The sequence below is a fragment of the Lontra canadensis genome, unplaced genomic scaffold, assembly GCF_010015895.1.
Source record: "Lontra canadensis isolate GAN:19392208 unplaced genomic scaffold, GSC_riverotter_1.0 scaffold107, whole genome shotgun sequence".
NCBI classification, from domain to species: Eukaryota; Metazoa; Chordata; class Mammalia; order Carnivora; family Mustelidae; genus Lontra; species Lontra canadensis.
The window spans coordinates 1,256,251-1,276,899 of NW_022631101.1; the positions used below are offsets into that span (position 1 = coordinate 1,256,251).

Consider the following 20,649-nt stretch of genomic DNA (forward strand, 5'->3'; position numbering starts at 1 on the left):
ACTTTGCCCAGGGGCCTCTGGTGACAGGTCCAGGCTTCTCCCCACCCTCGCCTCGGCCCCTGCCCTGGCCTCGCCCACACTGGGAACCGGGAGCACGGCTTTCTGTGCCAGTCCTGCTGTGCCCGGGGCGCTGGGGGCTGGCCTTTCCCCTCCCCCTCTCCAAACCGGTCTGTCCAGCCGTCCACCCCAAGGAGGGAAGCCACCCGCCCCACCTCAGACACCCCAAGAAAGCCAGAGTCCAAACGCGTGTGTAAACAGGCGGGAGAATTTACTTGCAGCAGAGGAAGGCCAGGGAGGGTGCCCAGCGGCGGTCCCGGTGGTCCCGGGAGCAGCATGGAGGGCACTCTGACAGCTCAGGCCTCTCCGCCCACCCCAGGGTGCTTCTGGCGCAGGTGTTTGTCCAGGGTGGCGCGCAGGCCGAAGGGCACGCAGCAGTGGGGACACTCGAAGCGGGTGCTGCCAGGCCCGGGGCCGTGCATGCGGCGGTGGCGGTTCAGCTTGCTGCTCTGCGCACAGGCGTAGGAGCAGAGCTCGCAGGCGTAGGGCCGCTCGCCGGTGTGCGAGCGCCGGTGCACCGTCAGGTTGCTGCTGTTGCTGAAGTGCTTCCCGCAGAACTCGCAGCTGCCCCCGGGCCCTCGGCTCTTGCCCAGTGGCTTGGGCATCTTCTTGGGGGACAGCTGGCTCTTGGCAGGCTCGGTTCTCTGTTCCTTGGGGGCAGGCCCCCAGCTGGCCCCACCGCCAGGGGCCCCGGGCTCCTGGACGCCCGCAGTGGCCGCAGCCCCGGCGCCTTCCCCGCTGCTGCACGGGAGGGTGCTGGCTGGGGCAGCGGCGTGTGCAGCTGGCTCCGGAGGGGCAGCGGCAGAGGCCTGCTCCCCGCCAGCAGCGGCCCTGCAGGGGCTCTGGGGCAGCGGCTGCCGGTGTGTCTTCTTGTGGCGGTTGAGCTTGCTGCTCTGGGTGCAGGTGTAGGGACACTGGTCGCAGGCGTATGGCCGCTCTCCAGTATGCGAGCGCATGTGCACCTTGAGATTACTGAAGGAGCTGAGGGTCTTGGCGCACACAGGACAGGTGGGGCTCCGCCGGGGGAGGACGCTCCCCCGCGGGCTCTGGGCCTCCACGTCGGGCCCCACAACCGCCGACACTGCGGCGGCCACCTCCGCCAGGCCCAGCAGCGGGGCCTCGGGGGCCTCGGGCTCCGTCTGGTAGATGGACAATCCGTGGTCCCACTGGGCATGGCGCAGCAGCTTCCAGGCCCCCGTGAACTGTCTCCCACAGCGGAAGCAGCTCAAGGCCTTGGGGTCCTTGTGCTCTGCAGAGAGAAGGGCCGGTGTTAGGGAGATGGAGGAAAGCCGGGGGTGCCACTCACACCTGCCAGTTGGTCGCCTTCTGCAGGAAAGGCCCTGTTTCAGGGGCTGAGAAAGCACTGCAGGAAGACAAACTCACTATCCTCAGAAGCCGAGGGGCAGATGTGGGCGGACAGACAAGGAAAATCTGTGGAGTGGATGACGACGACCTGGGGATTCTCTGTGTCTTAGAGTCTTCCAGAAGAAAAGGGAAAGCAGAGCGAGGGATGGGAGGAGTGCTATTTTCTATGGGGGAGAGGGTCAGGAAGGCCTTACTGGAGACCTGGAATTCTGGGTGCTGGGGGCGGGCCATGCCCCACCTCGACTCAGCTTCCCACCTAGACAAGAAACAAGACCTCTGTCTTCCAGATGGGAGAACTGAGGCAGATACACTTCTCCGAGGTCACAAGCTTAGAAGGGCAGAGCTGGGGTTTCAATGCAGAAACCTGGGGAGGGTGAGACAGTTTCAAAAAAGACTGTTGGGATGATTACTGAGTGGGTTTCTGCACCAGGCTCCAAGTTCATGGATTCCACGGGTGGTCTCCTATTTCCTGCCTTATGTAGAAGATGGGGCCAAGGCCTAAGTGGGGAGAAGGCAAAGCAGCCACCTAGAGGTCGGGGTGGGGCAGTGAGGTCCCCCTCCCTCCTCATGCACCCGAAAGTAAGAACCCTCCAAATTGGACGTTTTCTCTAGACTCTCCAGGTACTACCAGTAAAGTGTTTGCCTTGAGTTTCCAAATTCTAGACCGTCTGGGATGGGGGCGGCTTTCCTGAAGCATCACCAGCCAGGGTCAGGAGCTCAGAAGGCAGCTGGAGAGTGCCAGCCCGGCCTGACTTCCAGCTGGTTCTCTGGCTCCCTAGCTGTGTGACCTTGGGCGAGAAACCCTTCTCTCTGGCCCTCAGTTTTCTTACTCGTCAGAATATGGGGATACTGGGGATCCTCTTCCTTTTAGGGTTGTTGCGACCTCAAATGGAGAAGAGCTGAGAGTTCCGGTCCATGTCAGCCCTCAGTAAACATGAGCTGAGCCCACAGGGCTGAGGTGTGCCCACACTGCTCCAAGTCCAAGTACCCGGGGTGTTTAGTGATTCCACCAACGCCCCTCCCTGGGCCACCAGACCACCAGCTGCTTCAAGTCTACAGCTAATTCACAGTCCCTCCTTTCCCTCCCCTACTACAGCACCTTCTAGCCTCCAGCCCGGGCCTGAATATAATTCCACCTATCAAATATCCTAGACCACATGGGCCAGGGGGTGGAAATGTGCAGGTTCAGAGGCACCTCAGCCTCTGATGACCAGAAGCTCACCATGAGTCTAGTATCAGGTCAAGGGCTTTGGTTCCCTCCCAAGAGAAGGAACCCAGGTGTCCAGACACCCAGGACCTGGCCCAAACCAGGGGCTTCCCAGTGTGCAGGGCTGGGAGATTCCGTCTGAGAGGGAAGCCAGAGGCCCCTTCACTGGCTCTGAGCAAGCGCACCAGCGCCTGGAATCCAAAGTTATCAAGAGGTGGGATGGGGCGGCCATGCCACGCTTCCAGCTGGCCTCAGCTTCCCCTCCCCCAGGTTGTTGCCCTCCCCAGAGGTCCCCCTACTGCCACACGGGTCCAGCCACCTGGCCAGTTATTTCTGGCCAAGGGGAAGGAGAAGTGAAACCAGATTCGGGGGGTGTGTGTGTGTGGCAAATCCCCAGACCAGTCTTCAGGGGCTGGCCACACCCTGTGGGCGGCCCTCCTACAGGCCCAGCCCCCGCCGCCCCCCCAACTAGTCCCAGCCCTAGGACAGGGCAGGCCCTGGCCACGCCTAGGCTACACCCGATGGGGAGCGAGAAAGGGGAAGTAGTGCTCACTGCCCCGCCTGTCCAGCTCAGCCCCTGCTCCCACAGGAAGCCGGGCCCTTGAACTTGAGAGGGGGACTGCATCCCCGCTTGACTCACCTGAGCCCTGGCAGGGGCTGGGCCCTTTGAAAAGCTGACAGTCCACCTTCTTGTGGTCCATGAAAGCAGTGATGGCCTCCAACGGAAAGGTCTGCAGGCAACGGCCGCAGGTCAACAGATCCGGGTGTTTGTCGGTCCAGGGCTGGCGGTCTGCTGGGAGGAAGCGGGTGGTAAGCGTGGGGTGGGGCCACGATGGGGCCTGGGGGTTCCGAGGGAGAGGGAAAACCCGAAGGTCAGAGGCCGGGAGCACGCAACACAAATGAGGCAGGGTCAAGGGGTCGGGGGTCGGCGCCCGAGGGAAGGCGTCGCACCCCCCCAACCCCCCGAGGGAAGGGGGAGAGAGGCGGGGCAGGGGTAGGGGGCGCTCACCGCGAGGGCTGAGGCTCAGTGGCGTCCACAGCGCCCACTGGTTCCGCGCGCCCAGGGAGTGGAGAGGGCTCCCGGCGGGCGCGGGGCCGGGGGAGTGGCGGGGTTCGCCGTCGAACCGCCCCGACGCGGGCACTTCCTTCGGGGAGAAGGGCCCAAGCCCCGGGGCCTGTAGGGCCCGCGCGTCTGGCTCGGGCTTCACTTCGATGACGAGGTCCGGCATCTCCATCTCGTCGTCTGTGTTGGAGGCGGGCGCGGGGTCTACTCGGCGGGGCGTGCAGCCGGCCTTTCGGCGGGACATGGGTCGAGGGCCGGGCGGGCTGGCGTGCTGGCGGGCTGGCTGGCGGGCTGGCTGGCGGCGGACGCGCGGGCTGTGCGCGCTCAGTCCGAGGCGCTCAGGTGAGTGACTGCGGAGACCCGCCGCGAACTCTTACACGTGCTGGCCCGGCCCGTTGCTCCGCCCACCGGGGCGGGGCCTGACGGGAGAGTACGGGGCGGCCCCCAGAGGGGCCCCGGGCCGCTGCCAAACTCGATCAAAGCCGAGCCCACTGCAGTTTCTTAGGGACCGAACCTTAATTACGCCGAGGCCACGCGAGTACACGCGCAAACAGCTATTCCTGATCCGGCCTTGGGGCCGGTGTAACTGAGGCACAGGGTCCCCACACCCACCCCGAGAGAGAAAAACAGTAGGGGCCACGTTTTTCGCTAGGCGCCTATGAGTAATCGGGACGGTTTCATTAAATGCATTACAATAAAAATTCTGTGAGCCAACATTTATTGAGCATTTACTGTGCACTGGGTTCTGTTCTAAGCACGGAGGATATCGCAGGGAACAAGACAGAAAGTAATAATCCCCGGCCTCAGGCAGTTTCTTTGTCGGGGAGACAGATTCTCAAGGTGACTGCAAAACGTAAGTGCCTCCCAGGATGACAAGTGCAGTGGGGCAAAATAAAGCTAGGAGGGGCTGCAAAGGGACGGGGTTGCTGGGGTGGGGTCGGGAGGGTCCCTTCTCTCCAGAGCAGAGCCTGGTAGAACTGAGACCGGCCTTGCGCGTTCTAGAGTAACAAGGAAGGGGGTTGGGCATGGGGAGAGGCGTGGGTGATTTGAGTTTTCTGAGAAAATGAGGTCAGGCCCTAGAGGGTCTTATGATCGCTTTAAGGTCTTGGGTTTCCTGAGACCAGAGCCTTGAGTGGTTTAAGGCGAGGAGGGTTGTGACCCTATAGATCTCTGCTCTGGAATCACCATTCAGACCAAACAGGCAACTGTCTCACTGCCCCCCCCACCTCCGCGGCCCTGCTCAGGCCTCCTTGAACTTCCCTCCACAAAGCAGCTCACTCTGATCACTGTTTGAAGTGGCATCGACACCCAGCCCCACCCTCCAACCCTGACGAGTTTCTTCTTCTTCCTGGCACCAGCCACATCAGAACTTAGACCTATTTGTCGACTGTCCTCCCTTCCTCCCCCCCCCCCCCCCCCACAAGCCCCCTGAGGTCAGGGCCAGGGTCTGTCCTCTCTGGCGTCGCTGGCCCGGCTCGGAGTGAATTTCACATGCTAATCTCCCCAGAGTACTGCTCCAGGCCAGAAGGTTCCTCATATTGTTATTCAGGGCTGAGCTCAATTGTCCTCCAGAGAGCAGAGGACCTCCCTGACCACTGTATCTAATGTAGCCCCACCCTGCTGGAGGCCTCGGACCGTGACCTCCATCTGTCCTCGCTTCTTCCCCGGCCCTCGGCTTCCCTGTCTGATACCTAAGGGTACTTCTTCACGGCCACCATGACCCTTATTTTATTCCTTCTATATCACTCATCACAAGCCCTGAAGGATCTTGTTGATGTATTTGCTCCTGGAGACCCTGTATCTGCCGCTACCGGCCCTTCTAAAATATAGGTTCTAAGCAGGCAGGAGCCAAGTCAGCCTTGTCCACGGGGCCCTGCTCCTGCATAGTTCAGTTAACAAATTTGTATTGAGCTCCTGCTCTGCAGTTTTTGTTTTTGTTTTTTTTAAGACATTTATTTGAGAGAGAGCAAAAGAGCCAGAAAGAGAGGGAGAAGCTGACTCCCACTGAGCAGAAAGCCCCACATGGGACTCAATCCCAGGACTCTGGGATCCTGACCTGAGCCAAAGGCAGACTCTTAACCCACTAAGCCACCCGGGCATCTGGCACAGTCTTCCATAGGTATGGCAGAGGGCCTGTGTGCCAGGGCATCTGGTGGGGTGGAAAGGTCCACGAAGCCTCCGCCTTACTGAAAAAGTGTGGCAGAAGGGAATTCTGTCTGAGCCCAGATGAACGAGGCTCCCAAGCCCTTCACGCCAGACATTCCATCCTTCAAGGCCTGTTTCCTCCTTTGTAAAACGGGGGGTGCTGCAGGGAGGTGTGCCGGACAGAACCACCACCCCTTGGTTCCATCCCAGCAGCAGCTCTCCACAAGCCTCTTTCCCGCCGTGTGGCTGCGCGGCGTTTCAAGGAAAGGGGGTCTGGGGTCTGGACGGCAGGTGAAGGGTAGGAGTGTGCACGTGTAGGGGGGTGGGGGGGGCAAACACCAAGCGCCCCGCTTAACTCAGCCGGGAGGAAGTCTTCTCTGCACCTCTTTGCACCTCGGTTTCTTCTTCCGTGAAGCGGGCATCCCAGACAGGCCCCACCTCGCCGGCGGGCGACTCCGAGGGCAGCGCGGGGCCAGGCCGCAGGCGGAGTGGGACGCCGGGCAGAGCCCGCTTCCGAGCTCGAGAGCCCGCCCGCCACCACGTGGGGCTTGGGGCTGGGGCGGCGGCGCGGGCGGAACCTAGGCTGGGCGGCTCTCCGCCCGCCCGAGCCTCTGCAGCCGGGGCGCCGGCGGAAGTGCGAGCCCCAGTCGCCACGGACCTGGGTGAGTGCGGGGTGTTGGTGGCGGGGCGGGAGCTCCAGTCCGCGTGCGGAGCCGGGAGCGGCGGGAAAGGGGCAGGTCCGCGCCTGCCACACCGGCCGTGGAGGACCTTCCGGTCCCTCCACCCCGCCCGGAGCGCCGGCACCCGTACTCCGATCCGGGCACGTTCCCGCGCTCGGGTCTTCGGGGCGAGGAGCCGGAGCAGCGCGCAGTGCCTCCCCCCACCCCCCCGCCCCTGGCCCGCCTCTCCCGGGAAGAGGATGAGACAACGGTCAGGGCAGTGACCGCGGCTGCAGTCCTGACGCCCCGCGGTGTTTGGACGGAATCGCTGGCCCGATCTGAGCTGGGAGGACACCCAGCGCGGGCGGAGTGGGGAATGGACGCCCGGGGGCCGGGAGGACCTACTTAGTATAAGAAAGGGCTAGCGGTGGGTGGCCAGGGCGGAATTGAAAGGGAACTGACCCGCGCAGGGGGCAGAGGGGAGGGGAGGGACTCCGTGCGGGAGCTGGGGGTGGGGGCTGGTTGTGTGGACTCGTCAGCCCCTTGCTTCTTTCGCCGGGGTCGGGGGTCTTCGCTGTGAACCTGCTAACCTAGCTAGTTTCCTGCCCTGGTAACGGAAGGGTTAGTTAGCGAAGCGTCCACTGAACGGATCCATTGCCTTTTCCTTGGAAGTCAGCCCCGAGGCCCCAGGAAGGGAGGTCTGCAAATCTGCTGCCCTCGCCCACGACCCAAGTGATGAGCTCTGGAGTCTTTAGCTATGCAAATCGTTTTTCAAGTCGTGGGGGATGGGTTTGGACATTTTTCTGAAATCTTCTGGGGGGAAATCCTTGGCTTGGAAACTGAAAAGATTAAGGATTCTGGAGCCTGATCACCAGGGAACATGGATAATGCCTGGTTTTGCCTTCTTGAGCACACCCTGCAGGACCTTTCCTAAACCAGTTTCTTACCGGATCACACCTTGGTTCTGAAACCTCCGGTGGCCCTTCAGTGCTGTCTGAGGACATGGCCGGATCCCTTGTCAGACCAACCTGGCTTTGCTCCCTTTTTCCTGCGGCTCAGTCAGCTCACTCCCAGTAAATGATTTGTCATTTCCCAGTCCCAGTTTCCTCCTCTGGAAAATGGGGATCTCACAGGCTAACCAAATCTCCATTTGTTCTCCCCTAATGGAGAAAGCAGGTCTGTACGCTGGTTCACCCTTGCTTTTTTGTTTTATCCAGGGATTTAACATCATTTGTGGCCACTTGATTAATTCCTAACGATCCTTTATGTAGTACCAGCCCTAGAGAGTAGGGTGTTTCTTTTAAATCACTCAAGTGTTAACCTAGGTTGCAGGAGAGCCCTGGGGGCTGATGATTCTTGACCAAGCTTGGACTGCAGTGGTCAGATAAGTTAAAAAATGTGTATATCCTTGAGTCCCATTCGCAGTGGTAGTAATCAAATAAAGAAAACGTATATTGTACACCTGAAACTAATATCACAGTGTGTATTAACTAACTGGGATTAAACCAAAAACTCAAAGAAGAAAATGTATATATCCCATAAATCCCATTTACTGTGGTCTTTCCCATCAGGGAAAACGCTGAGAGTCTGTCTTGGTCCTCCCCTCAGTCCAACAGCAAGTAGTGAGGGCTCTCAACCTTCAAAATAAATTCTTATCTGACCACTTTTCCCCACCTGCGTGGCCCTCAACCTGTCCCAGGCACCGTCATCCTCTGCCTACCTGGGCCACTGCAGTGGCTTCCTCACCGGGCTCCCTGCTTCTCCCTCGGTGTCCCTCACAATCCACTGTCCCCATGCAGCAGGCAGAGGGATCATGTGAAAATCCAAGTCCCGTCCTATCTGTCCTTCCTCACTCAGAGTAGAGAGCCAGGTCCTCACCTCCGTCTTCAAGGCCCTTTCCTGCACGATCCACCCCTGCTTCGGCCTCCTGCCTCCTCCACGTTGGCCTCCCTGCCACGGGCTTTGCATTTGCTGTTCCCACTGACAGGAACACCTTTCCCCCCAGATCTCTACGTGACTCCATCCCTTATACCATTTGGGTCTGTGCTCAAATGCAACAGACTTCCTGGCCAGCTCGCTCTCTCGCCCCTAGGCTGGGCTGGTGCCCCCTCTGGATACCTGAGGGCCCCCAGCCTCATTCCTTCCAGCCCGGCCCACTCCGGGTCAGCATCCTCTAAAGACAAGTCAGGTGGGTGGGGCACTGAGCAGGCACTTGGATAACGTGGATGGGTGAATCTTTTCGTTCCTTCAACAAAGATTGACTGAGCTCCCCCTGTTTTCCTGGCTCGGGGTGTGGCTGGGATGGGGTTGTGAAATCACCAGACATGGCCTTTCAAAGTCTTGTGTCCTGTGGCAGACCCGACAGTACGCAGGTAAACAAGTGCATGCATATTGTCAGGAGGGGATAGTACTATGCGGACAGGAGAATGCAGGGTGAAGGGGCTACTGTCCGCCCCCCCCATAAAGGTGACATTTGAGCAATGACCTGAGGGCAGTGAGCGGGGGAAGATGAGTCCTGGACCCGGAAATGTATAAAACTCTCCCATCTGGAAGAGGGTTCTAGGCAAGAGTGGTTTTTTTTTTTTTTTTTTTAAAGATTTTACTTATTTATTTGACAGAGAGGGAGAGATCACAAGTAGGCAGAGAGGCAGGCAGAGAGAGAGGGGGGAAGCAGGCTCCCCACTGAGCAGAGAGCCCGACTTGGGGCTTGATCCCAGGACCCTGAGGTCATGACCTGAGCCGAAGGCAGAGGCTTAACCCACTGAGCCACCCAGGCACCCCAGGAGTGTTCTTGATATGTTCAAGGACTGGAGGACTGAGCAAGAGTGGAGGGGCAGGATACGAGGTCAGAGGGGTCTTGCAGCCACGGGGAGGACTTGGGCTTTTTGCTCTTGGGGGAGGTAGGAGCCCTAGGGGGGGCTCTGAGCTAAGGAGGGGTGTGTTGGGACTTAGTTCTAACAGGATCTCTCTGATAGCTGTGTCGGCGCAGGGAAAGGTGAAGGTAGAAGCTGGGGGCCTGATGGGGAGGAGACTGGTAGAGTCCAGGTGACTAGGGACGGTGGCGGGACCAGACTGGAGAGGAAGCAGAGTGGGGCAGAGGGTGAAAAGTTGCTGGGTTCTGGATACGACTTTGAAGGTGGAGCTGAGGGGCTGTACTGATGGATGGAAGAGAAAGCGAGGAGGGGTCCGGGACACCGTGGGATGCCCTTTTCCTGATCACCCTGAAAGATGCTCCCCTCTCCTGGAAACCTTAGGAGGTCAGTTTTTTCTTTTCTTTCCTCCTTCATTTCACAGATGAGGAACCGGAGCCGGAAGGCTGCCTATAGAGTCGCAGTCACCAGCCCAGATCCTTCGTAGTGAATCTGGGAGGGCTAAGAACCACCGGGCTCCCTGAATCCACACCTTTGTCCTCTCTGCCGCGGGCGGGGTAAGCTGTGGCCTGCCTCCTGGTCTGGTCTGGCCCACCAGCTAAGAGCGGGTCTTACACTTCTAAGTGCTTGGAAAATTTTAAGAAATCTGTGTGGGTGCATGAAATTGTATGGAATTCAAATTGCAGTGTCCCTCCTGATAAGTAAGGTTTTAAGAAGGGCCACACTCATTGTTTGCGTATCTGGCCATGGCTGCTTTCTTGCCACTGTGGCAGCGTTGAGTAGTTGTGACAGACCCTGTGGGCCACAAAACCTGAAGTATTTACTGTTGGGCCCTTTACAGAGGAAATTTGCTAACTTGCAGTAAGGATCCCATCTGACCACCACTGTGATCGGTAGGGCTTGGCAGCTCATCCCTAGGAAAGGTCTGGGCTGGTACAGAAAGTTTGGGGAGTGGATAAGGTTGGGAGAGGAAGTTCACATTCCCGAGGGGGAATCTGACATTCTTATTTCTATTTCTTTAAATTTTATTTTAAGTAGTCTCCACCTACCACCCTGAGATCAAGAGTTGTGCAAACTCAACAAATGACCCAGCCAGGTGCCCCGGGAATCTTTTTTTTTTTTTTTTTAAAGAATTTATTTATTTATTTGAGAGAGCGAGAGTGAGAGGGAGCGCAAGCAGGGGTGGGGAGGGTGGCAGGGGAGAGGGAGAAGCAGGCTCCCCACTGAGCGGGGGCTCCATCCCAGGACCCAGGACCCTAGGAATTATGACCCGAGCCAAAGGCAGACACTTTACCGACAACTGAGCCACCCAGGCGCCCCAGAATCTAACATTTTTCGAGAGAGATGGGAGCATTACAGTATGCCCCTTCCTTCTTGAAATTAGAATTTAAAAATTACTTTGATGACGCCCCTGGGTGGCTCAGTTGGTAGAGCACTGGGATTCTTGATCTCTGGGTTGTGAGTTCCAACCTCATGTTGGGTCTAAAGATGACCGGAATTAAATAAAATCTTAGAAAAAAATATTACTTTGACTAGTAATATTTTGTGAAAGGACTGTGAAAGTCATAAAGAGGTTGACTGTTCAAAGGCCCCTCCCCTGGGCTCTTCCAGCGGCTGAAGGACCAGCAGCCTTTGCAGTGTTCACAGAAGCCGTCACTGGCCCTCTGTGACCCTGATTTATGCCCTTAGTCCCAAGGGACGGAAGGTGCTTCTCCACAGCTGCACAGACACCTTGCCTCATCAGCCTTGCCTCTTACCCCAGCTGGGAAGTGAAGGGTCTTCTAGCATTGGAGCTTTAATTTGCATTTCCCTGGTTGTCTGTGGGGTTGTGACTGTTCAGGAGTTGAATAGCTGTGTTTATCCGCACCCCCCACCTGTTTGTCTACACTAGTGGTTCTCAACTAGACACGTTTTTTATTTTGTTCCTCCCAAGGACATTGGGCCATGTATGGAGAGTTTTTTGGGTTTGTTTTTGTTCTTTTTTTTAATTAAGGGAGAAGCAGACTCCCTGCTGAGCAGGGAGCCCCACACAGACTGGATCCTGGGACTCCAGGATCATGCTCTGAGCTGAAGGCAGTCACTTAACCGACTGAGCCACACGGGTGCCCTGCCCCACCACCTTTTTTTTTTTTTTTTTTTTTTGTAGAAATCATTTTTTTGAATATATACACTGAATTTAAAAAAAAAAATTTATTGGGGTAAAGCATACATAACCTTTGTTACTTTACCTAATTTTTAAAAGATTTTATTTATTCATGAGAGACAGAGAGAAAGAGAGGCAGAGGGAGAAGCAGACTCCCTGCAGAACAGGGAGCCCAATCTGGGACTTGATTCCAGGACCCTGGGATCATGACCCGAGCCGAAAGCAGACGCTTAACCAATTGAGCCACCCAGGTGTCCCTACCTTTTTTTTTTTTTTTTTTAAGATATTTATTTATTTATTTGATGGATAGAGATCACAAGTAGGCAGAGAGGCAGGCAGAGAGAGAGGGAGAAGCAGGCTCCCCGCTGAGCAGAGAGCCTGACGCAGAGCTCGATCCCAGGACCCTGAGATCATGACCTGAGCTGAAAGCAGAGGCTTAATCCACTGAGCCACCAAGGCGCCCCGACCCCTGCCTATTTTTTGTTTTTTTAAGATTTTTATTTATCTGAGAGAGAGAGAGAGAGAGAACACAAGCAAGGGGAAAAGCAGAGGGAGAGGGAGAAGCAGACTCCCCAGTGAGCAGGGCCTGATGTGGAGTTTGATCTCAGGACCCTGAGATTATGACCTGAGCCGGAGGCAGAGGATTTTTTTTTTTTTAAGATTTTGTTTATTTATTTGACAGAGATCATAAGTAGGCAGAGAGGCAGGCAGAGAGAGAGGGGGAAGCAGACTTCCTGATGAGCAGAGAGCCTGATGCAGGGTTCAATCCCAGGACCCTGGGATTGTGACCTGAGCCTAACGTAGAGGCCTCAACCCACTGAGCCACCCAGGCGGCCCTGAAGGCAGAGGCTTAACCTGCTGAGCTACCCAGGCATCCAGCCACTTTACCTATTTTATTTTATTATTCCATTCTATTTAATTTTATTTTATGTAATCTCTACCCCTAGTATGGGGCTGGAATTTATGACCCTGAGATCAAGAATTTCCTGCTATTGACCAAGCCAACCAGACACCCCAATATATGGAGAACTTAAAAAAAAAAGGCTTTATGGGGTGCCTGGCTGGCTTAGTCAGTACAGCATGGAAATCTTGATCTTGGGGTTATAAGTTTGAGCTGCATACTAGATGTAGAGATTATTTAAAAAAAAAATCTCTTATTTTTTTAAGATTATTTATTTATTTATTTGTCAGAACAGAGAGAGCGAGGGAGCGTGTGTGCAGGGGGAGTCCAGGCAGAGGGAGAAGCAGTCTCCCTGCTGAGCAAGGAGCCTGATGCTGGGCTCGATCCCAGGACTCTGGGATCGTGACCCAAGCCAAAGGCAGACACTTAACCGACTGAGCCACTCAGGCATCCCCTGAAAAATAAAATTCTAAAAAAAAAAAAAAAAAGGCTTTATTGAGCTGTAATTCTTATACCGTACCATTCACCAGTGGGAGACAATTTTGGGAGTCACGGCTTGGGGTAGGGGATGCTACAGGCGTCTTGTGGCCAGAGGCCAGGGCTGTTGCTAAAATCTCACACTTCTGCACCTAACAGGCCCCCACAGCAGGACAAAGAGGGCCCTGTCGCAAATATCAATGATGCTGAGGTTGAGAAACCCTCATCTACTGCTGTGGCCCATTTCCCTGCAGGGTCCTTCCTTGCCAGGAGCCCACAGGTGAGCTGCAGAGACAGGAATCGCCTAACGAGGAAAAGGATCATCTCAGTCTCCCTCTTACTGTGAGTGGCCCGGGGTGGGACACGGGTGCCTAAAATCTGTCATCACTTTAGAGAGGACTGAGCCACGGTTTCAGCTGCCTGAAACCTGGGTCCCTCTCTCCCTGTCTCTCTTGCTCACAGAACTGGCATCTCCCTGTATGCAGCCCCCATCATAGTGGTGCTTAATGTGTTCCAAGCCTGTGCTGAACCCTGTGTGATTGTGCCTTTAGTCCCCAGGCCAGCCCTGTGGGGCTGGTCTTCTTACCACCTGTATTTCACTGATGGGGAAACCGAGGCACAGACTGGTTAAGCAACTTACCCCAGTCACACAGTAATAGTAATAATAACAATTGTAACTCAACTTTTATAGTCAGGCCCCCAGTCCTGCAGGAGCCTGTCGCATCCTAATGACACGCTGAGGGGCTCTGGGTGCCGTTTCTCCTTAAAAGGGAAGAGGAAACTGCCTCTCAGCTTGAGGTCCCCCAGCGAAGCCGGCCTAGGAGCTCAGGTCTCCACTGCATTCCTTCAAGCAGGAGTGATGTTTAAAGGGCCGGGTGTCTCTGTCCCTGCCCCACAGGGTTCCAGGAGCTGAGGGTACAGCAGAAGGCAAGAAGCAAGGCCGCTGCCCATGGGGGAGGCAGGCATCTAGCAGGGGACAAAGGCCATAAGCAGAACAGTAAATACGCCATATGTCAGAAGAGTACCATTTGCTACAGAGGACAGGGAAGCTGAGGAGGGCCGGAAGGGAGGGGGTAGGACTTGAACATGGCGTGCTGGCAGGGTCTGGAGCTCATGGGGCTGCTGAGGGCTGTGGTGAGGACTTTGGGTTTGACTCTGACAAGCGGAAGCCAGGGTCGGGCTCTTAGCAGAGGACGGGCGTGACCGGGCTCCGGTGTTCGATGGTGGGTGTCAGGTGTTAAGCAGGTCCCTTTGGCTGTGTGGGTGGGGATAGACTTGGGGGTAAGGAGACAGTGAAGGTGGAGGCCAGGAGCTCAGGGAGGAGGTGACTTCATTCGTCCAATCAGGAAGTGACAGTGGCTGGACCAAAATGTGGGCAGTGGAGAGATGAGCGTTAGGCTCAGAATATAAAAACAACAATTGATCCTTGAACAATACCGGTTTGGACTGCATCGGTCCCCTTATACACGGATTTTTTCCCATAAATACAGTACAATGCTGTAAGTGTATTTTCTCTTCCTTAGGATTTTCTTCATAAAGTTTGCTTTTCTCTAGCTTACCTTAATGTAAGAATACAGCACGTAATACGTACAACGTACCAAATATGTGTTAATCAGCTCTTTATGTTATCAATAAGGCTTCCAGTCAACAGCAGGCTACCAGTAGTTAGGTCTTGGGGAATTACGAGTTATACCTGGATTTTCAGTCGTGTGGGGGGCTGGAGCTCTAACTCCCAAGTTGTTTAAGGGTCAGTTAGATACATATTTCCTCCTCAGGCTTTCTTTGCCTTTTATGACCTTGATTTTTTTTTTTTTTTTAAAGGGCAAAGAGAATGCACTTCAGAGATTTTGTTTGTCACAGAGAGAGAGGGAGCACAAGCAGGGGAAGAGGCAGAGAGAGAAGCAGGCTGCCGGCTGAGCAGGGAGCCCGATGTGGGACTCGATCCCAGGATCCCAGGATCATGACCTGAGCCGAAGGCAGTTGCTTAACCAACTAAGCCACCCAGGCGCCCCTAAGATTTTAAAGTAATCTCTACACCCAATGTGGGCCTCGAACCTACAACCCTGTGATCAAGAATCCCAGCCTCTGCCTACTGAGCAGCCAGGTGACCTGTGTAACTATTGTTATGGCAATGTTCATATCTTTCCAGAGCTGGCCCCCGGAAGCCATTGTAAGCCAGCTCCCGTGTGATTGGGAGTGTATGTCGGAGAGAGCATTTCCCTATAGATCGGATGGGCTGTGTGTGAGAGACGAGAGGAGGCCGGAGTTGGTTCTTTCAGCAAATATTTATTACCAGGGAGTAGGAATAAAACAGTGATCAAAGCAGTCAAGGGGCACCTGGGTGGCTCAGTGGGTTAAAGCCTCTGCCTTCGACTCGGGTCATGATCCCGGGGTCCTGGGATCGAGCCCCACATCGGGCTCTCTGCTCAGCGGGGAGCCTGCTTCTCCCTCTCTCTCTGCCTCTCTGCCGCCTCGTGATCTCTGTCGGTCAAATAAATAAGTAAAGTCTCTAAAAAAAAAAAAAAAAAAAAAAAGCAGTCAAAAGTTCCTGCTCTCGTGAACCTCGAGAATCGTGGTAGCAGCTCCTGGAGAGGCGGTAATTGGCGGAGGGAGGGGACAGCGTTGAGGAGGAGAATCCGGAACTGGGTTTTGGACAAGTTGAGCCGAGGTGGGGTAGACAGACGCCTCTTGTCACCGTCGCCCACTCCCTGTGTAATGGCTTCTTGCTTTCCTCACCCTTCAGCCAGGATAATGCAGACTCCACTGACCATCCCTGTGCCTGTGCTCCGGCTCCCCCGGGGCCCGGATGGCCTGAGCCGAGGCTTTGCCCCAGATGGACGCAGGGTCCCCCAGATGCCAGAGGGTCCCGAAACCCCAGAGTCTGCAGGAGTTCAAGAGTCTCGGGAATCCCAGGAACAGCAGGCACGAGCGGTGCTCCGGGAGCGCTACCTCCGCAGCCTGCTAGCCATGGTGGGTCACCAGGTGAGCTTCACACTGCACGAGGGCGTGCACGTGACTGCCCACTTCGGAGCCACCGACCTGGACGTGGCCAACTTCTACGTGTCACAGCTGCAGACGCCCATAGGTGTGCAGGCTGAGGCCCTGCTGCGGTGTAGTGACATTATTGCGTACACCTTCAAGCCATGAAGATGCTACTGGCTTCACCTTTTGGCTTTGGGCCTAGCCACGGGGCCCCAGCCCTGCCACATGGTCGTGGGGCACACAGAGTTTGGAACTCCCTTGGAATTCTGAGCCGACCTCCAAGCAACTTTGGCTTCTTGGGACCTCCAGGGTGTAGTCGGTAAAATTTTGCAACCTTAGTAGTTCTAGAGCCCATTGACATGAATGCTCTACCTCAAAGAACTCTAAACTCTAGAATAGGGCCTCTTGCCAGTTCCCGAAGATTGAGGATTGGGCATGGAAGGCAAATGGCAGAGTGGGAAATTGTTTCTTGAAGCTGCAAAGTTCAGCCACCCTGAAGATACTCCCCTCCTACTAAAGAACCAATTATCCCAGGAAGATTCGCCTCCTGTTTTTTTGTTTGTTTGTTTGTTTGTTTGTCTTTCTAAAGTGTAGCACACAGGGATGGAGCCAGATTTAGGAAGTGGAAGGGTGGCTAGGCTAGCCAAGGTCTGAATCCGGCGGATCTGGGCCAAGAAGAGGATACATCACGGGGCTGAGAGGAACTCGGATGAAGGCGGAGATTGGCTTGGTCCGGGAATGGCTGCAACTACCCGAAAGCAGGGTTTGGGACATTTGGACGCGATTTCCTTTTCGGGTAGGCGGGAGTGTTCCCAGGCAGGGGCGTGGCTCGCACCAGGTTACCTGGTCTCCTGGCCCTGGAGCGGTGTGGACCTCACTCTAGAGACGGCTTCCCCGTCCTCTCCGGAAGGCGTCGGACCCTGTGCGGCGGCGCCACTGAGGCCAGGCTGAGGACTAGTGCTTGGGGTGAAGCTTCACCCTCTTTCTGTGTCGCTCCAGCTGTGTGGCCATCGGGATCATTCGCTGCCCTTATCCCCGTCACTAGCGTCTTTCAGCACATTCGCTTTAAAAAAGTAATTGCAGCCCCCTCTGTAGTCCCATCAACTTTAGAATGCAAGCGAAGATCCCATTAAATAAAGAGATTCGCTTTGTTCGTCTGCAGTCGCGAAAGTGCGGCGACTGAAGATGCTGAAGGGGGCAGGTGGAGAGCCTCAGCTCCCATAGGTCCGTTCGCGACGCCGCCTCCAGCGAGTCCGCGGACTAGCTCTCTAGTTGCCTTGGCAACGACGTCGCTCGCTCCTCCCCGAATCCCCCCTCTCTTTTAGTCTTAGCTCCGCCCCCACCGTCGGACTTGCTAGGAAAGCCTCGCGAAAGTGCGGAGGCGAATATTAAGTGATTGAATTGAGGGGAGGTCGGGGGCCTGGGCTCTCGCCCGTTCGCTCCGTACTTGGTGATCTCCCCGCTCCATAGCCCGATTATTTTCGTTGGCAGATTCGTCTCTTGATTTTGGAATTTCTTTCCTCTTCAATTTTGTTGTTGTTTTTTAAAATCAGGACTGTGATCCTCCTCATGGGCTCATATTTATTTTAGTCTTTTAATTTAAATTGTATTTCACGCAACGAATACAGAGAACTATTGATGAAATTGCTGTTTGCAAATGGAGGCCTGGAGAATAAGTAGCAAAGAGGCACAGGTTTCGTCTCCAGGCAGAGGATACGTCTGTCAGCATCCATATATTCAGTACGCCTGATATCGCTTTTCCTTTCAAGTTCTCTGTCCCTATGCTTCTCTCCCTATCAGCTGGCCTAGCCCCGCCAAGCAGATGTTTTTATTTTTATCAACTCCATTCCCCGCTCCGTGACCCGAGCTCGTGACGAATGTGTGCGAGCGTGAACGTTAGATATCTAGATTGAGGCGGGGAGGCGGGGTGGAGGCGGTTCAGGTTCGCGCTTGCGCGCTGCTCCGGGAGACGGCGTCCATCTCGCCCCGCCCCTCGTATTCTGCAGTTCCGGCTCTGCCGATTCACTGCTCACGTTTCTTTTTCCCGTGGCTCTTTCTGCCTCTTGTTACCCGTTTCAGCAACCCGCGAGACAATCCTACCTGCAGATAGCTTAAATTGATTTTCCGCTTTCCTAAGTCCGCGACGTGCGCACCGGCTCTTAACGAAAGTGCGGCCGCGAACGAGCAGGCGCGCGCGAGGCTCGGGGGAGGCGCGCTCGAGCTCCCGGCGGCGACGACTACGACGACCAGGAGAGCGGTCGGAGGCGGCGCCTGAAGCAGCGGCGGAGCCCATGCCCCGGGACGGCGGGCGGGCCCGGAGACACAAGCCCGGGGTCCGGGACATGTCCCCGGGGCCTCCGTGAGGAGGCGGCGGCGGCGGCGGCGGCGGCGATGGAGATCCCGCCGCAGGAGGCGCCGCCCGGGCCGGGCGCGGACGGCGACGCCGAGGAGGCCCCCGCCGAGGCCCGATCTCCCAGCCCCGCATCGTCCCCCGCCGACGGGCGCCTCAAGGCTGCGGCTAAGCGCGTCACGTTCCCCTCCGACGAGGATATCGTGTCCGGAGCGGTGGAACCCAAAGACCCCTGGAGACATGGTAGCTACCGCCAGGGCGCGGGGGCGGGCTCGTGGCGGACTGGAGTCAGTGCAGCACCCGGCACGGAGGTGGTGCTCATTAAATTGCACCTAACGATGATTTAAGGGGACTGTCGTCAGTTTAGAGCTGCAGGATGTTAGAGACGCGGTGCCTTTTGGGTTGGGAAGGTGAAAAGTAGCTGGGTTTTTTTTTGTCCCCCTGCACCCCCCCTTCTCCAACGCCGAAGATGGTCGTTTTAGGAATTAAGACGATAAGCAATTAAAGTTTGGAGGCATGGGAGATTGGTAGGGCGGTAGTGTTTGAGTTCCTAACCACCCCCCCCCCCGCCGCGCCCCAACAGCGATAGAGAGAGCAGCCAGCGAGGGAAGAATGGGTCAGCATTGGCGTTGAAAGGCCAAGTGGAGTTTGATGGGCTCATAGGGATGGAAAGAGGTTAAGTTGCTGGTGTGCAAACCTTGGCACAAGAGGTAGTCCTGTTGCTCACTTTTTTGGCTGAAAGGAGGAAGAGGAATAAACCAGCCTGGCCTATGGCTGCGGAGGAGCTGGTAAATCCTGGGGTTGGGAAAAGGGAGTCAGGGTAAACAAACTCCCAGGAAAGGAGCAGAGGGGATGGTCACTTAGGAGGTGGGTGAGATAGTCAGAGGAGGTGTTAGATCTTGACATTAAAAAGAAAAGTTACTGCAGGCCTCCTTTTCTTTTCCCCAATAGGGAAGCAAAGCAGTATCAGTCATCAAGGAGCTTTGGGGCTTGGGTATAGAAGGGTCTCTTTAAAAAAAATTTTTTTTTTTCCTGAGAAAGAGTTGGGGAATTGGTCGCCAGAAGGTGAGTGCCTGAAGAAGTTTGCTGGCTTGAGGTGTTTGGAGAGGGAGCAGGTCGGCAGATCTGGGTCCCCTGAAGGTCAGATTTGTGTTGGAGCTGAAAGGGCAAGTCAAGAAGTGTGTGTGTTTTACCTATAGGGCCAAAGTTGGAGAGGCACTCAGTAGATGGGTGCCCCCATTGAGTCTGTTTCTGTGCTGGAGAGATCTGTCTTGCCAGGGTGGAGCTCACGAAGAGAGGGGTCACACATTGGTCCTGGCTCAGTAGAAGTTGGTCACTTGAAAAGTGACTTGGCCCCAGGAAAGAGGCAGCACTATTGCTAGTCTGTGCGGTGGAGAAATTGTGGCTTTTTTGTGAGAGTGGGAAACATGGTAACTGGAAGCTGAGCACATAGGTAGTCTGTCATAAGTGCCAGTTTGGCGAGTTCTCATTAAAGAGGCAATTTATGATTGTTGGCGTCGAGAGCTAGCCACATTTGGGCCCTGGGCTCTGGATGGATGTCACTTTTGGGTTGGAGGACTTGGGCTGGGGAGGGCAAGAGTCATACAGGGTCCTGGCCATAGCATGGTACCCAGTTCTGGGATTTGAGAGCGGGAGGAGAGAAAGACCTGGCTAAGCTGAGTAGGATGGTGGAGAGCGGACGTTCCAGGTCAGATCCTGACTCCCGTTTACCCACTTCGTGACCTCAGGCTGCTTGTCTTAACTCCTCGGAGTCTCAGTTTTTCCTGACTTCACAGTCAGGAAGTGGGTGGTAATACTCCTCCGAAGGCTTTAAGGGAGGGCTAAATACGGGTGTGTATGAGAAGTAATTGGCCAGGATGAGCTTTCGTGAAGTTGCAGTTATTGTTGGTCATTTTCAGGGTGATGTTGGTGATATTAGTCATTTTAGGGGCCCGTCTAGAGGGGTCCGCTCATATGCTTGGGACCTGGATGTTTCTGCTTCCCAAGCCTCAGGAGAGGGACATAGATGGTGGTCAGTTGTGTGCCTGGGGCAAGCAGAAGGGAAGAGCGGTTTGTGGGCTGGAGGGCCATGGTGGGGGCAGGGGGAGAGTTGGCACAGGGTCGGGGGCAGGGCTGGGGGCAAGTTTCTGGTGTGCAGCTTCCCAGAAGAGGAACAGCTGTGTGTAACCAGCTGTTTGATTTTGAGTAAGCTGTTTTTCCTCCCTGCGCCTCCTGTTTCTTTCTCTGCAAATGGAGGTGCTAATTTCTACCGCCGGGTAGTTGTGAGGATTAAATAAAATAGTCCTTGTAAATTCTTGCCACAGAAATAGCAGCTGCTGTTACCCAGGCGGTGAAGGAGTTTGAGGGGAAGGAAGAATGTCAAGAAAGAGGGGTCCTTGGAGTCTGGCTGGGAGGAGCTGAGGGGACAGT

At 55.7% G+C, this 20,649-nt stretch overlaps 3 protein-coding genes across 9 annotated transcripts in view; 2 read left to right on the top strand and 1 right to left on the bottom strand.

The window, feature by feature from the left end:
* Positions 1-251: 251 nt before the first annotated feature.
* ZNF296 (zinc finger protein 296) lies at positions 252-3,966 on the bottom strand. 2 transcript variants are annotated; one of them, XM_032839356.1, is made up of 3 exons: positions 3,639-3,966; positions 3,270-3,419; positions 252-1,306 (listed from the first exon to the last, which is right to left on the bottom strand). In XM_032839356.1, exons 1-3 carry the CDS (start codon positions 3,934-3,936, stop codon positions 354-356), a joined length of 1,401 nt encoding a protein of 466 aa, XP_032695247.1. In that variant the 5' UTR covers positions 3,937-3,966; the 3' UTR covers positions 252-353. The 2 variants fall into 2 exon arrangements, with proteins under 2 accessions (XP_032695247.1, XP_032695246.1); XM_032839355.1 differs by having other exon boundaries at positions 3,270-3,422.
* On the top strand, positions 3,291-16,406 carry GEMIN7 (gem nuclear organelle associated protein 7). Of its 5 annotated transcripts, none has more exons than XM_032839359.1 (4): positions 3,291-3,379; positions 9,791-9,923; positions 13,142-13,229; positions 15,631-16,406. In XM_032839359.1, the coding sequence occupies exon 4, from the start codon at positions 15,639-15,641 to the stop codon at positions 16,032-16,034; it is 396 nt and encodes a 131-aa protein (XP_032695250.1). In that variant the 5' UTR covers positions 3,291-3,379; positions 9,791-9,923; positions 13,142-13,229; positions 15,631-15,638; the 3' UTR covers positions 16,035-16,406. The 5 variants fall into 5 exon arrangements, with proteins under 5 accessions (XP_032695250.1, XP_032695248.1, XP_032695251.1 ...); XM_032839357.1 differs by having other exon boundaries at positions 13,142-13,228; positions 15,635-16,406; XM_032839360.1 differs by lacking the exon at positions 13,142-13,229.
* Positions 16,407-17,965: 1,559 nt separating this feature from the next.
* PPP1R37 (protein phosphatase 1 regulatory subunit 37) overlaps positions 17,966-20,649 on the top strand; it is a 38,885-nt gene continuing 36,201 nt past the window's right edge. The window contains exon 1 of one of the 2 annotated variants that reach the window (XM_032838888.1): positions 17,966-18,462. In XM_032838888.1, coding sequence (XP_032694779.1) covers positions 18,261-18,462 — 202 coding nt within the window. In that variant the 5' untranslated portion in view covers positions 17,966-18,260. The remainder of the gene's footprint in view (positions 18,463-20,649) is intronic. The other variant, XM_032838889.1, reaches the window with a different exon arrangement.

Excerpts from the sequence above, each read along its gene's own strand:
- ZNF296 (XM_032839355.1), bottom strand. The coding sequence starts at position 3,936 with ATGTCCCGCCGAAAGGCCGGCTGCACGCCCCGCCGAGTAGACCCCGCG. Across the intron at positions 3,423-3,638 it reads ACTGAGCCTCAGCCCTCGCG|CAGACCGCCAGCCCTGGACC; the intron begins GTGAGCGCCCCC and ends GCTTCCTCCCAG. Across the intron at positions 1,307-3,269 it reads CAGCCCCTGCCAGGGCTCAG|AGCACAAGGACCCCAAGGCC; the intron begins GTGAGTCAAGCG and ends TTCTCTCTGCAG.
- GEMIN7 (XM_032839359.1), top strand. The coding sequence starts at position 15,639 with ATGCAGACTCCACTGACCATCCCTGTGCCTGTGCTCCGGCTCCCCCGG.